Here is a 16,269-nt window from a genome sequence, read left to right as displayed (position 1 = left end):
AGATTATCTTGTTGAAATTAAAAACCCAGTTTTAAAAGATGGCTGATCTCCCGTTTAAGCAGTGTGGTAGGGAGATTACAGAGCACATGCTGACCGGTTCATGTAATATGGTTCAAGTCACCCCCACAAAATGTCCTAAGTACTTCTTAGGAAGATCTGACTTTTAGGGCTTCTTCCCAGAGTGGAGGTTTCAAGTGGTGTCACTTTAGCTGTTAGGAGTCCAAGCATATTTATTGCACTCATCATATTTATTCATGAAGTCAAAAGGAATGGGAGTTTGGTCCCACATGAATTGTCTTAAAACATGATTTGTGAAAATTCTGGGTAGCTGGCCAAATCCTATTGTCCCCTCTCTTATAATTTAGCCCAGAACTTTCTTGTTGAGGTATCTACTTTCTTCTTGGGTAATAAAAAAAAAGCACAGAGCTACAGCAGAGAAAGACTTAGGTAGAGGCATTGTATTAGTTAAGTAACATATTCACAGGTTTTGAAGATGAGGAGGTAGACAGCTTTGGCGGGGGTCATTACACTGCATAACAAAGTTTGCTCTCTGTCCCCCTGCAGTGTGTGTCCATCTCATATGTAAATTACATTCACTCCATCTCAACATTCCCAAATGCCTCAACTCAACACAGCATCTCGTCAAAAGTCCCACATTTCTTCAGTTAAATCATCGAAATCAGATATGGGTGTGGCTTGGGTATAATCCATTCCCAAGGCACAATTCTTCTCCATGTGCAAACCTATGAAACTCAAGAAACAAATTATTTGCTCCCAAAATACAGTGGTGGGGCAGGTATAGAATAACAGTCAGAGACATTTCAATTCAAAAAAGGGGGAAAAAGAAGGGAAAGAAAAATAGGGGTCACCATTCTCGAGCAATTTTAAAATGCAGCTGAGACATGAACGTTAGGTTTCAAGGCCTGAGAATATCCTCTTTGGTCGTCAGCTCTGTCCTCTGGGCTTATGACTCCTCCCTCTGAGGTTGAGGTTCCACCCTTGGAGCCATCCTCCCTTTTCCACCAAGGGTAGCATGTATTTGCAGCTGAATAGCTTTATCAGCCTGTCTCCTCCCTATGGAATTTTGGGGTTCCTACAGCTCTTTCATTTTGACTTCTCTATCCCTTTCAGTCCAAGATGGCAATGGTTTTGCTGGTATAAAATTATCAAGGACGTTATGAGTCTCCTGTGTATGTCACAGGAATTCAATACCTTAGATAAAAGCCCCTCCACAGGACTTTCTTAGAGAATTCCATCTCTGTTTTTGGCTTCTGCTGGCATGGTTGAGGGGATCCATGAGTCACATGCCTGATCTCTTCAAAGAGTCCTCACTGTGACTGAATACTCTGACCTTTGGATTCTTCTGAGGCATTAGGAAAAGGTTGTCCAGACACACTCTTGGTTTTCCCACCAAAACACTCTTTCTCAACAGTGAATCTCCTAATTGTAGTGTCTTTTGCAATCTAGATAGCTAAGAATTTCCTATTTCATCAAGTCCCAGTTCCCTTTTGATTAAGCTCTTCCCCTCTTCCTTATCTCTTTCCTCTTGCATTTTACTATAAGAAGCAAGAAGAAACCAAGCCACATCTTCAACATCTTCAACACTTTTCTTGGGAATCTCTTCAGAAAAAATGTCCAAGTTCATCACTTACAAGTTCTGCTTTCCATATAACTGTAGGACACAATCTGCTAAACTTTCTGCCACTACATAATGAGAATTCTCTTTCTGCCAGTTTCCTGGAATGTTTCTTATTTCCTTCTGAGCCCTTACTAGCAATGCTTTTACTGTCCTTTCTTGCAAGAGTCAGATTATGATGATTTAATTTTTCACTAAGACAATATAGCTTTTCTCTACTGTTCTTCTTACTTCTGAGTCTTTACTAGCAGAGTCATTAAAATCCGTATTTCTCCTAGCAGTCTATTCAAAGCAATCTTGGCTTTTTCTATCATGCTTCTCAAAATTCATCCAGTATCTATCCTTTATTCAATTCCAAGCCACTTCCACATTTTTAGGTATTTGTTACAGCAGTATCCCACTTCCAGTTACCAAAATCTGTATCAGTTTCCTATTGTTGCTTTAACAAATTACTACAAACTTAGTGGCTTAAAACAACACTGATTTATTGTCTTACAATTCTGGAGGTCAGAAGTCCAAAACAGGTCTTACTTGGCTAAAATCAAGGTGTCAATAGGGTTCTAGGGGCTATTTATTCCTTTGCCTTTTTCAGCTTCTAGGAGCTTCTTGCATTTCTTTTCTCACTGCTCTTTCTCCTCTTTCACAGCCAGCAGTGTAACATATCACACCTGTCTCTGACAGTACTGCCTCTCCCTTATAAGGACCCTCATAAATACATTGTACCCACCCAGATAATCTAGGGACATCTTCCCATCTCAAGATCCTTACCTTAATCACATCTGTAAAGTTACTTTTGCCATGGAAGGCATTCACAGGTTCCAGGAATTAGGATATGACATCTTTGGGGGATGGAGGGGGTGGGCCATTATTTTTTCCTACCAAAGAACATGCTACACAAATGAGTTCCTGGAGGGCATGATTGGTACCTTCCTCCATTTTTCATCATCTGATCCTAGCGCAGTTATTGCCTGGTACCTGGAAGGCACTCAGAAAACTAATAATTGCTTTAGTCAAAAAAAAAATGTATTTTGTGTCTACTATAAGACACTTTAGAGGAAAATCAGAGGGTGTGGCTCTGTCATGGAGCACTCAGTAGGAAAGTCCCAAATGACTTTCTTTGGGAGGACTCAGCATCCTGGATTAGGAAGCAGTCTCTAAGGATGTGTCTGCCTGTTCATGCAGCCACTCAGTCACCCATTCCCTCATTCATTCATTCATTTGATAAATACTTGTTGAGTCCTCACTTTATCCAGGTGATTCATAGGACTGGTCATACATACTGCAGCCCCAGAGCTGACTGATGTGTGTGTGTATGTGTATGTGTGTGTGTGTGTGTGTGTCTTGGGGATTACTAGGAGTCTGGAAGCATATGGTGGTGGACAAAACACAGTTCTTGTTCTCAAAGATCTTGCATTCTAGTGTGGGGAAGCAGAGAGTACATGCAAAAATTATGTATCAAGTGATGATCTGAGGAGAAATAAACCAGGGTAAGGGCAGCATGTTCCAGGTGTGCTATGTAAGGAGTCCTCCTGCCATTTGGTTGGAGACCAAAAAGAACTGGGGAATCAAAACTTATGAACATTCAGGAGAGGAACATTTCAGAAAGAGGAAATGAGAAGTGCAAAGGTTCTGAGGTAAGGACTTGCACAGACTTTGAGATTTTTAAAGAATAGTAAGGATGTAAATGAGGCTCACAATGAGAGAGAGTGGAGAATGGTATGAGATGAAGTCAGACAGGTGGAAAGATGACAGATTGCATAGGATTTTGTAGTCTGTGCTACAGAGTTGGGTCATGCTTAGAGATGGAAGTACATTAAAGGGTTGGTACAGAGGCTGGCAAAAATTCTGACTTGTCTCTTAAAAGATTACTGTTTGCTATGTTGAATATTAACTGTGGGAAGGTAAGGGTGGAAGCCAGGAAACAAGACAGGGATACTGAAATAGTCCCAGGAAGAAGTGACACTGACTTGATTAGAGTGGTAACAGGGGTACTATGAAAATCTATAGCTCATTCTGGATATATTTCTAAGGTAAGAACACATATGATTTACATGACAGATTGGATATGGTGGATGTGGTGTGAGAGAGAGCACTTAAGAAATGACTTCAAAGATTTGGGCTGAGCATTTGATAATTAGAGCCATCCTTTACCGAACTGGGGAAGATTACAGAACAAGAGCAAAATTTCAATTTTGGTTATGTTTAGATTGAGATGCTTATCAGACATCAAGTAGAGACGCCGTGGGGTCAGATAGATGCAGGAGGTTAGAGTGCAGGGGAGAGACTGAGCCTAGAGATATACTTTGAGGAATCTCAGCATGTAGATGACATTTAAAGCTGTGGAACTGGATGAAATCCCCAGGGGAATAATTTCGGAAAAGAAGTGGTGCCAGAATTGAGCCAAGAGACACTCTTGTGTGTGGAGGTCAGGAGTATGAAGAGAAGCTGCAACAGAGTTATGCTAACAAGCAGGCAGTGGGGAATGAGGGAATCCAAGAGAGAGGGATGTCCTGGAAGCCAAATGAAGACAGTCTTTCTTTCAAGAAAGCAGTGATCAAATGTGTCAGCTGCTGCTGAGATATCAATGAGATGAGGACCTCAAAATAACCATTTATTTGGGCATCATGGTGGTGATTGTATTTTGATGGGATTGGGGATCAAAATGCCTGATTGACATTATTCGTGGAGCTCCAAGTGTCTTTACAATTCACCCGGCAGCAAAGGATCATATTGCATTTCTAAAGGTTGGCAAATACCTAGAACTTGATTCTATGCAATTTGGGGCTGACATAGTATAAATACTGAAGTTTCTTTGAAGTTAAGACTTCTAAGTTGGTTATCTTGAGTTCCTTTATTTTCAAAACTCCGAAAATGTAATAGCTTTAAATTGTCTAAATTCCTTACCTCCAATTATCTTATCTTCTTCCCAGTATAAAACAGACAAGTCCATAAAACGGAGAGGTTACTGTAACTGAGGAAAATTCCATTTTTCTGGGAGAACACAACTCAGTGCAGGCAGAATAGTTTGAAGGCACTTTAACTTTTTACCCCATTTCCTCATGGTACTGACAGAGATCAAATATCAAATGCTCCAGGTCATAGATTTGTTATGGGAATTCTTTAGTTGAAAATGCATTCATTCTCTTGAGACCAATGAATAGGTCAATAATTAGTGTTGTTTAGTTGCATATTCCCCTCCTCTTAGTAAAATCAACTATCAAAACATTGTTGGCTTATATGTTACTCCATATGTCTAAATTATAGACTCTATATTTGGTATCTTTTACCAAAAAAATAGGAATAACTGTAAAGCACATACAACAGTGAAATTTATAGAGCCAAAAAAAAGTTCTCAAGTGTTCTTCCAATGTTCATTATAGGTCCCTTAAAATAAGATGCATAAATGAAAACTATTCTACACATTTCACTCATATTATACTCATGCTTGTTCATTTCCTTTCTATAGGGAGGAAATTTATGGAGGGTGTAGGATGGACAGATAGCAGGGGAAGCTGATTGGTAAAAGGAGGGTGTGAAAGAAATTGGCCAGATTGAATTTACAATCTGAAACAGTGATCTGAGGACAGAAATCATCTTTCCTGTGTCTGGCTTATTCTAGACAAATCTCAGGTTTTGAAGAGGTTAGAATTTAGCCTCTATGCCTCCTATAGTCTTGCTGTCTGCTTACTTCTCTCTTGCTGGAAATGTTCTCCTTGCAATGCTATAGACATACAGTTACATATGTCAGTACCCTCTGTTTGAAATTCTTCAGTCTTGGTTCTAAGGATGTTTTATCTCCTAGATCATAATGCATGCTCTTGGATTTTAATATGGTAAAAAAAAAAAATCTGTGCTAAAAATTGCTTGGCTTAATTCCAGATTAAAACCAAACAAATAAAATAGCCAGCCCACCAGCCTTTACTAAGTTTAAAATGAAAGTAAGTAGAAAGGGGGGAATATATGAGGAATAGCTGGCATGCGGCCAACTCCCTGATTTACCTATAAGCACATCACTGACTGGACATGTGATTTCAGGAAAGGGCTCAAAAAGCTCATATTCAAAAATGTAGGTCCTACCAATTTGGAAGAAAAATGGTCACTTTATTTTTGTCAGGGGTTAAGTTTGCATTCTCATCCATACGTTATTATTTAACTACTATAGGTACCAAGTTTTACTGTTAGAATAAGACAGGCTCATGTTTAAGTCCCAGCTTTGACACTTACTGGGAGATTTGACCCAGTTACCTACTTTCTGCGTGTTTCATTTTCCTCAAACACAGAAGGGAGACAATCCTGACATCATGAGATTGTTGTTGATGAGGATTTTATCAGCAATTTATGAAAAAAGGACTACTGTAAAAAACCTACAGGGTCTATATTAATTGGAAATTGAATAATATATAACCTGGAAAGAACAAATTTGACAAGTATGCAATACGTATAATAACAAAGGAAATCTGGGGGAAATCATTTCTTGAGTATAGGCATTTTAAAGTTACAAGTAGAAAGACTTTTTGATTCATATTGTCAAGTGTTTAGTGCAGAAACCTATATCATTACAAAGAACAGTTTGAAATCTCAATAAGATTCACTCACTAGGAATCATCAAGGTAAAAGAAATGTAGGGGATTAATAATACATCAAAACTAAATGTTCAGTACGAGTGATATTTTCAGATGTCATTTCAGAAAATTAAGAGATTATTTACCCATCCCAGGATGAAAGGATCTATTAGACTATTAGACTTCTTAAGGGAAGAGTGATTCTACTTCCCACTCTATCCACCCATCCACCCATCCATCCATCCATCCATCCATCCATCCATCCATCCATCCATCCATTGTATGCATCTATGTCTTTATATATCCTAGAATTGTAAAATTCATGCAGTAAGCATCAACAAAATCTCAAAATACAATTAAGTTTAGGACACCTTAACCTCTAATCACCTCCATACCTAATCTCAATTATTCTTTGAAATTTGGGAGAATCATACATATAATTACACAACTTAGTCTACAGCTTGAGTTAGAATCACTGATGACAAAATGCTGATCTATGAACAGCAAATTTAACTGAACAGATTGCATAGAGTTGGGGCTTCCAAATGGTTGTCATGAGAAGTGTGTGACTAACAGTATTGTTGATTTCACGCTAGGACATTGTGGCCTAGAAATAATGCCTAGCTTTGTCCCAAGCACTTTGTTCAACCTAACATACAAACAGTAGTAAACCTCAGTGTCTTCTGAAAAATGAATCTTTGAAACATTTAAGAATACAAGCAACAAAATTAGCTACTATCAGACTTTGGTTTATTGTAAAATTTAGCAAAGTTTATCTTGTAATCCCTGACCCCTTGCTCTGAAAACAGAAGCAAAAACATAATTATTGCTTATTCTTTTCCCCCTACCTTATTTGTGCCACTGTGAAAGAAGGGAGAAAAATCACTGTAATAAATAAAAATAGAGACGTAAGAGAGACAAAGATAAATCAGTCCAGGTGAGAAATACTAGGAGCAACAGAAATACCATCAAGCCGTTCAAAATAAGCTTCTTTTTAAAAGGTTGTCATATTTTAAAAAATCACACCAAAAATATAGCAGCGGAGAAGAAGGATAAATACAAGTTAATTGCACACCAATCCCATGCAAAAAACTGGGTCATTAGCCAAAGCAGTAGTATTCAGAATCCAATTTGGGACGCTTGTGCAGTGCGTGTGCGTCCCCTATGACTGAGTTGTCACTGAACTGGTCCAAGTCTGACGGGGTCTGATGGCCTGGGACATCATCTGCCAAAGTGTCCAGGTAGCTCCCCACGGAGATGCCATCCAGCCCGTCGCTGCCATCATGGAGGCTGTTGTAGCTGCCATATAAGGAGGTGCTCTGACTCTCCAGTAAGCTGCACAGGCTCCCGCTGAGACTGCTGCCGCGGCTGGTGATGGTGGCTTTCTCTTCAATCATCCACTTGATGGACTCAATGCTCTCATTGATGAGGAGCAACTGGCGCATGAGCCTGCCGTCTGTGGCTCTGAGGTTAACCTACGGAGGACAGGGAGAGAGGAGAGACCTGCCGGTTATACGATGTTCTTGAAAGACCCGAAAGGCATTTAAATTCTGTCTTCTGCAGTCCGTGATTTTAAATTCATAGAATAAAATACCAATTCACTTGAGTGCAGGATCTTTTTGAAAACTGCTGACAAATGGTAGGAGTCTTAATCAAAGAACTCACTTCCTGTCAGCCCCAATCAGGCTCCAAAGGCACAAAAAAACTCCAACTGCATCCCTGACCCTAACCAAGCTGCCTGGAAATAACCTATTGAATGTCAGATTCTCTCAAGAAACCTATTCTCTCTCTGGCCAGATTAATAGTTTATCCATGTTAATTGAGAATATGTGTGTGGATATTGAGAGGTGGGGAGAAGAGGAATGTGTGTAAATTAAGGAATCATCATCGTCATTGCAGCAGCTCCTATTTTTTGAGTGATGTTGTGGCAAGCACCATTACAAAACCTCAACACTCCTTATATCATAACAGTAACCCTGTGCCATAGGTATTATTATTTTTATCCCCATATTATAGATGAAGAAACTGAAATCTACAAAAAAGAAAGTTAAGAGTACGGAAAAGGTCTGCACTTTTTATGACTATATTGACAAACATATAATGCTGAATAATGCTTTTATTTTTAAGAAGAACCAAAGTGTTTTAATATTCCCTGAATCCAAAAGTGTGCTGATACACAAGGCCAATCCACTCTACACAATGGATGTACAGATGTTTTCTGTAGATCTGATTATTTGCTTCAAATTTGTCAAGGGCAGTCCCAATCAAAATTGGATATGAGACACGGGGAAGGTTCTAGAACTCCCCAAAGGGCTTTCTGAGTGTATAGTCTTTTTGATGGTTTTAAGTTACTTCAGAGAAATCTGTCTTCTCAGCCACAAAGCAGAATTTCTTTGTAGGCCCTACAGTTCAATGGGAATATATGTTAACATCAAGGGTGTGGTGGTTCTGGGGAAGGTGGGGAAAGGGAGGCTGCAAGAAGTCTCATGATAGCCCTTGTTCTTGTTGGAACTGAAGAAATAAGGCTCCTACGAAAATGCCGGGGCCTGGACGGGGAGGCAGAGACAAATTTGGCCACCAGAGGGCCTAGTCACACTCATTATGGTTTGAAAGGGATTCCAGTTTCTTCTGTTGGGGTCTTTAACCCAAGAGGCTGGACTTTGCTAATTCTCTCTTTAAGACCCAGGACTAATTCAGATTTGTGGGTTTCTAGAATTCTCAAAGGCACTCAGTCGTGAGTGACTCAAGCCATAAGGGAGAAAGAAGCCTATTGTCTTCAAATGTATGCATTCATATTGTAAAAATATTTCCTGGATAGGAGTTAATCTATAACTGAAGGGGAACTTTGGATTGAGTGAATATGATAAACAGATATTGGGACCGATGGAATTTCTACAGTGACTTCAAAGATGTAAGATTATAGGTTGAAATGTGTGTGTGTGCATGTATATGCACACATACGTATGTATGTATAAATATAAAAAGCATGAAGTACAGTTTAAAAACCCTTAATTTTGCTAGGATATTAAATAAAATAACTTGCGTGACTACCTTATCTTCTCTGAGAAATGCACCAAAAATGCATAGGGGGTCAGCAATGAAAATCATTTTTCTCTGAGGTATTCATGAGCAGACCTTAGTAAGTCTTGAGATGCTTTTTCTATTTGTGGTGTTGTCTCAATGACCTTGCAGTAATGTTGTGTGGGGGAAGGATGTTTTTTGGCAATCTTCGTATTCAAATACTCCCCATGCTCTGTGAGTCACCAAGATACTGTTCAAATTACAAGTGATACAACAAATATTTACAGATCATCCACAATTTGCTTACATCCACTGAGGAGCCTAGAAAATAAATAGGAGCCAAAGTCTTACAAAATTCTTCAGTTAGGCATCTGTAGCTGATAAAACTTGCTGTGCCCATTGTAGGCATGGTGCAATATAAGTGTGACCATTTCCCGACAGCCCCGCAAATGAACCACAGCTGCATTTGTTCACGTGCCCACGCTGTCCTGTGAAAATGTTCCCGCGCGTGCCCAGCTCTGGGCGTGTTCGCTGTTACTCCCCTCACTTGAAATACTCTCTTGTTCTCCAGATCCTCCCCATTCTTGAAGTCCTACTTCTTCCATCAAGCACCACTTGCTGATTCTAGCCTCTTCTGCTGGCCTGCTTAACCTCTACGTCCTTTTAGTTTGTATCTAACAGTATACCTTAATTTTGTACACTTAACGTTGCTACCTATTATTGTGTCTTCTCACTGGTTCTTCAGGTAAGCTTTCAGTTCCTTAAAGAAGCCATGTCTTACATTTCGTCCATCTCTTAAGGTCTGTCTTATGCATGGATTGCTTTTTTTTTTGGAAATAGTCATAATTTTAGGATCTGAGAAAGTTCAGCTCTTGAGACAATAATAATACACATTCCCAGCAACTGTGTCAACTGGGGGTTAAAACATACTTAGGATAGTTTTTTCCAGCAGTTTTTGTCTGAGCTACCCAGTGGCTGCATCACATAAAAATTGTTCAGTTTTGTTGAGCAATATGAATGAGAGGGGAGTAGACGCTGAAGTGACAAAAGCTTCCTTTGACCATGAATGATTTATTTAAATAAAAAAAAAAAATTCTTTTCTTCTGAAAGCAAACATTCACAGGCCATTGAACCACTGTTAGGGGAAAAATGACGAAAGCAAGTCACTTAGAACGTGTTGATCTGGCTGATAATGATTACAGACTTAACTGTGTCTAACCCTGTGTCCTCCTGGGGAGAGAGTAAACAGCTTCCCACCGTGGGAGCCCTGGGCCATCTGATTCACACGGCTTCCTGCCCATTACCTGGCGCTCCAGGCCACTTCACACTGCTTTCTCCTGGAACTAAGGTGCGATTATGCTACTGCTGATGAACCTTCAAAGTAGGAACAATTCACCACAAGACTAAATCACAGTGTGGCTTCTGTCTCCAATAGCTGCCCTGCCTTTCCTCACTGTTACTATGTCAGCCCTTAGGAAGTCTGGCCATCCATTAAAAAGACAGCAGACTTGCCCCTTGGGCAGAAATATGTGTGGTTTTCTCACTTGAGGTCATATAAGATCCCAGGGCTTTACTCTGAGGATATTGGGAGTTGGGAGGCCCTCCTCATTGTCTGAGGTTAAGTGACCCCTCCTTGGAGAGCCCCTTCTTGATCAATCATGGTATCCAATCCCCATGCTTAGTTGTACACAACATTTCTATGTTTTTATGTTCCCTCATAATACTTATATGACTAGTGGAAATCATCCTGCTTATTATTTTTACTTATTATTTTCTGTATCCCACATGAGCTTGTAAACATTACAGTGAAGGGGACTTGGTCTGTCCTGTTCACCACTCTGTGCCCAAGACCTTCAAGAGTGCTTGACACATAGTAGGTATGCAATTAGTATTTGTCCAAGGGCTGAATGATGGCTTCAGGTTGAACCATCTGTCAGGAATGCCCCTCCCTTGGGTTTTGCTGTGATATGATACTTGAAGGGAAAGAATAAGGTAACTTCAGGAAAGAGCTTTGCAACATTGAAGCAAATCCAGTATGAAATCCCATTCCCATTCATTCACAGAATTCAAACACTGAATAACTGGGGCAAGGTTATTCCTAGCTTAAATGTACAGATCACAAGATAGTATCTCTGAAAGGAAGTGGACTTCATGGGGTGAATCACACTCCAAACATTACTCTGTTTGTTCCAAGGTAATAACTGATACTAGCACAGGGCAGTTGTTCTGTGAACACTTGGTGAAAAAAGTTAAAGGGAACAAACAAATAGGACATTACCAACAAAAATTTTTTTTGTAAGGTTTTCATTCATTGATCCAAATAGATGTCAATGTCCTTTCCTCTTTTCCTTTTCACTTGTCCACTCTGGCCATTACAGTTATTGCAATGCACTCCATCTTTGTACTTCATAAGTCTCTCATGCTTTAGGATGTAGCCTAACAGGTCTCTCAACTCTAGACTGAATGAAGCCTGAAATTTCATGTCATTTTTGAACAAGCAATGAACTGGATCTAGGGTAGAAATTGAAATGGGGGGTCTTGAAAGAGCAAATTTTTTTTTTATTGGAGTCAAATCGCCTTACAATGTTCTGTTAGTTTCTGCTGTACAGTGAAGTGAATCAGCTATATGTATACCTATATCCCCTCCCTCTTGGACCTCCCTCCCATCCACCACCCCATCCCACCCATCTAAGTCATCACAGAGCACAGAGCAGAGCTCCCTGTGCTCTATAGCAGGTTCCCACTGCTATCTATTTTACACATGGTAGTGTACTTATGTCAAACCTAATCTCCCAATTCGTCCCACCCTCCCCTTACCCCTCTGTGTCCACATGTCCGTTCTCTACATCTATGTCTCTATTCCTGCCCTACAAATAGGTTCATCTGTACCATTTTTCTAGATTCCACATTTATGCGTTAGTATACGATATTTGTTTTTCTCTTTCTGGCTTACTTTACTCTGTATGACAGACTCGAGGTCCATCCACATCTCTACAAATGACCCAATTTCATTCCTTTTTATGGCTGAGTAATATTCCATTGTACATATGTACCACATCTTCTTTATCCATTCATCTATCGTTGGACATTTAGGTTGCTTCCATGTCCTGGCTATTGTAAATAGTGCTGCAATGAACATTGGGGTACATGTGTCCTTTTGAGTTATGGTTTTCTCAGGGTATATGCCCAGTAGTGGGAATGCTGGGTCATATGGTAGTTCTATTTTTAGTTTTTTCAGGAACCTCCATACTGTTCTGCATAGTGGCTGTATCAATTTACATTCCCACCAACAGTGCAAGAGGATTCCCTTTTCTCCACACCCTCTCCAGCATTTATTGTTTGTAGATTTTGTGATGATGGCCATTCTGACTGGTGTAAGGTGATACCTCATTGTAGTTTTGATTTTCATTTCTCTAATAATTAGTGATGTTGAGCATCTTTTCATGTGCCTCTTGGCCATCTGTATGTCTTTGGTGAAATGTCTATTTAGGTCTTTTTAATTGGGTTGTTCGTTTTTTTGATATTCAGGTCCATGAGCTGTTTGTATATTTTGGAGATTAATCCTTTGTCTGCTGCTTTGTTTGCAAATATTTTCTCCCATTCTGAGGGTTGTTTTTTCATCTTGTTTATGGTTTCCTTTGCTGTGCAAAAGCTTTTAAGTTTCATTAGGACCCATTTGTTTATTTTTGTTTTTATTTCCATTACTCTAGGAGGTGGGTCAGAAAAGATCTTGCAAATATTCTTAATAACAAACTTTTCCAGACCTATGTTTTTGTCCAGACTATCATTTTAATACCGCAAGAATACAAAGGCTATGAATTAGCTCAGTGGAATCCAAGAAAGAGAGGAAGTGGTCACATTTTCATTTAATCAGGGAGTTGCCAACTAAGTTGACTTCTTTGGTGATGGTGTGAGGAACACAGGACAGGGCTCTGGCCTGCCACTGCCACCGTCTACCTGTTGACCTTTGGGCAAGGTGGCTTGGCATATACAACTAACGTATACATGAAGAAGAATCCTGGGGGTTTATTCTGAGCTCCAGTGAGCCACAGGATCCAGTGAAGGTAGGAAAGCAGTCTGTGAAGAAGACTAATTTCTGCCCAATAATGAAGATTTAATTCAACTGAGGAATCCACCTATCACTTTTGTCTGCTTTTTATATTGAGGTTTCATTGAAAATGTTATTTGCTAAGAAGATTCTGTAGGTCAGATTGTCTCAGGATTACCCTTCATTCTAACATAGTCTCTGATTGTTTGTCATTCCTGTGGCCTTTTGATTACAAAATTGTTTCCACTACTAGAGAACCATGCAAGCTCTACAGGAGACAGACCAATCAATTTGCTGCTCCATCTCCGGCAAATTACTTAGCTAGTAAAAAACTCATGGCTGAAGTTTGAGCTCTCTGTGAATTTTAATCACCTTATCAGAAATTGTGTGGTAATAGTAATTTTAGCTCTTGCCATTTGAGTTTCACTAAAAATCGTATTTGTGTCTGCTCCAAGATAAACATACATATCATCTTTAATAGGTCTATATATTAACTGAAATGTGCGCATGAGCTGCTGGATGGATCTGCCAAATAGGGACATTGCTCACTCCACCTTGTCATCATGCAGGCTTGCACAGCGCCGTGTGTTCATCTCTCTCACAAAGCTCTCCTGCACCATTTTTATCCTTTTATTTATGGGAATTGACTAATCAGATAAAAGCAAGCCATCTCCCAGTTATAAATCCCTACTATAAAATCCACAGTATCCATGACCCAAATCCCAAATGTCCAGAAAGCTGTTATATGAATTAGAAGACTACTTTGCAAGCAAGTTCATAATCATGCACATGAAGAAAGGAAAATAAATAAGATTTACCTTTCAGTGTGATGCCCTAATCCTAGTGTCTAAGTAGAAGAAACCAATCAGCATTTTTTCAAATTTGTAGTTAGTGGGAGGCCTCTTTTCTAGCCATATTTATTTCTAAATATACAAAAAAAAAAAAAAAAAAAAAAAAGCATCTATGTGTACTCATTTAAAGAGCTGCTGTAAAGGTGCTTAGAATATTGTTTTTCCAGTAGTTTATCCCAGTTTATCTGGATGTTCCCTTTATATAACCTCCTCGTGTCTAAATCTGCTCCCTCTTCAAATTTGCTAAATCCTCATCCTCAGTTTAATGAATACAGAAGATCTTCTGCCTACTCATCCTTGAAATTTCCAGCAGTTTTATTAATAGCTTTAATTCTAAAGCACTCCTCTAACTGTTCTCTCAGAGGACCCATAAGGATATCGCTGTCTCTTTACAGTCTGAGAAGACACTCTACAATATTTGCACCCACCGCTTTTGGTTTAGAATGCTTTAGGAGAAGAGCCTGTAGCATTCACAAGTCAGTGTTATTCTGCCAAAGCTTTCCTCTGCTTTCTTAGCCAGTTCAAAGTTTACAACAGAATTTGTTTTGAATTGGGCAACAAAGGATTCCACTTTTACATCAGTCGGCTTTGTCTTCCTCCCTTTGAGTTGTTTTTATGTGGAATTGAACATTAACTAAAACAGTTCACTTTTTTCTTAAAACCTCACAGAAGAGTAATTTCCCCAAAGACTAAATTACTACATAAAATCACTATCATCAGCACAGCTGACCGATTGATGTTGTTCTGATAAATTAGAATGCTGCATCTGGTTTATTTGAAAGGGGCACATGTGACTCCCCTGAATCTTGAACATAAATTCCTGCCACCAGGCCTGCTCGAGATCTGTATAGTGTCTGCTGGTGAGTCCTCTGATTACCAAAGTAAGACAGAGAGCTTTTCAGCCTTATTCGGTCAGGTTTTAGGTCCAGTTGATACTTAGATGCCTATGACGTCAATTCCTTTTCCGTATCCTAGTACAGTGAAAATTGTTTTCCTGAGAGCTTTTAATATGTATATGCAAAGTGTAATTTTGGCTAATGTAAGAGACTGTAAATCACCTGAGCTGAAATTCATCTGGAATGATGTCACTAAAACATGGACTCCCCACATTTGTAGCAGAACACGGACCAGCCAAGAAGTGTTTCCACTAACTTATAATAAATGTTCTCTCTGCGTGTGCATTTTTTTAATTTAGAACTTAAAATGATATTTTTACATGGAAGACTAGGATATGGTAATGTACCCCTCCGTGATTTGTAGTGGCCATGTTTCCCTTGGGAGGGAAGGAGGCAGGGTGGTGTGCTGGTAGATGTTGAATAATTGGCTCCCTGGCAAAACTATGCACACACGTACACACACACAAACATGCATACATGCATGTAGTAGAAACTGTTCTGATACAAAAGGGGTGTAGCACGCTCTTCACAAATAACACTAAAATATACAGTACCTTTTATTATAAATTCCACATACTGTAACTAATTGATTCTCAGAGACTGCTTTTGTTCATTTTGGTTGAATTCTTGTATGTACAGCAACTTGTGGTTTCAGTTTCAACCATAATTTAACACACAGAATTGATCCCAATCCACTAACTCTTTTCTAAATAATTTTTCATCCTTAAATCTGATACGTGATCTGTTGTTAAAGTATTTTTCACCCTAGTACAAATTATATTCATTAAACTGAAGCCTGTTTCAGCCTTAGCACGAGTTACGTCTGAACTTTACTGGTTTGTCAGTGATGGGAGCAATTTTGCTGAACTGGATAATAGTTTTTGACTGCATGAAGAGTATTTACCAGTTTTTTTTTGTGCTATTGATAATGTAATAGCTAAGGACATGACACACTTTTAAGCTGAATCTGTAGTATTAACATTTCCCTGTCTTGAGGACAATCAACAAAGTTAAGTCAAGTTCTGATTTATAGCATTTTCCAATTTCTGTGCTGTAAATACTCCTATCATGGCCAGTTTCAAGCTACCAATGTGATGTCACTAAACAGGGTTGGTAAGAGGTGCTCAGTAGCACAGCATTATGTAGTGTGAAAACCCTGTAGATACAACAAATGTTTTAAATAACCTAAAAAAAAAAAATCGTAAAATGTAGAAAATAATTACAAAGTGATGATTTTGAGTATTTGTTACCTTTG

The 16,269-nt window shown here is 39.2% G+C and overlaps 1 protein-coding gene across 1 annotated transcript in view; it reads right to left on the bottom strand.

The window, feature by feature from the left end:
• Window positions 1–6,931: 6,931 nt before the first annotated feature.
• LURAP1L (leucine rich adaptor protein 1 like) overlaps window positions 6,932–16,269 on the bottom strand; it is a 46,342-nt gene continuing 37,004 nt past the window's right edge. The window contains exon 2 of the mRNA XM_068553609.1: window positions 6,932–7,673. Coding sequence (XP_068409710.1) covers window positions 7,299–7,673 — 375 coding nt within the window. The 3' untranslated portion in view covers window positions 6,932–7,298. The remainder of the gene's footprint in view (window positions 7,674–16,269) is intronic.

Source organism: Eschrichtius robustus, chromosome 10, assembly GCF_028021215.1.
Source record: "Eschrichtius robustus isolate mEscRob2 chromosome 10, mEscRob2.pri, whole genome shotgun sequence".
Lineage (NCBI taxonomy): Eukaryota > Metazoa > Chordata > Mammalia > Artiodactyla > Eschrichtiidae > Eschrichtius > Eschrichtius robustus.
The sequence above is the reverse complement of the archived record's forward strand: the minus strand, read 5'-3'. Positions and strand labels throughout refer to the sequence as shown.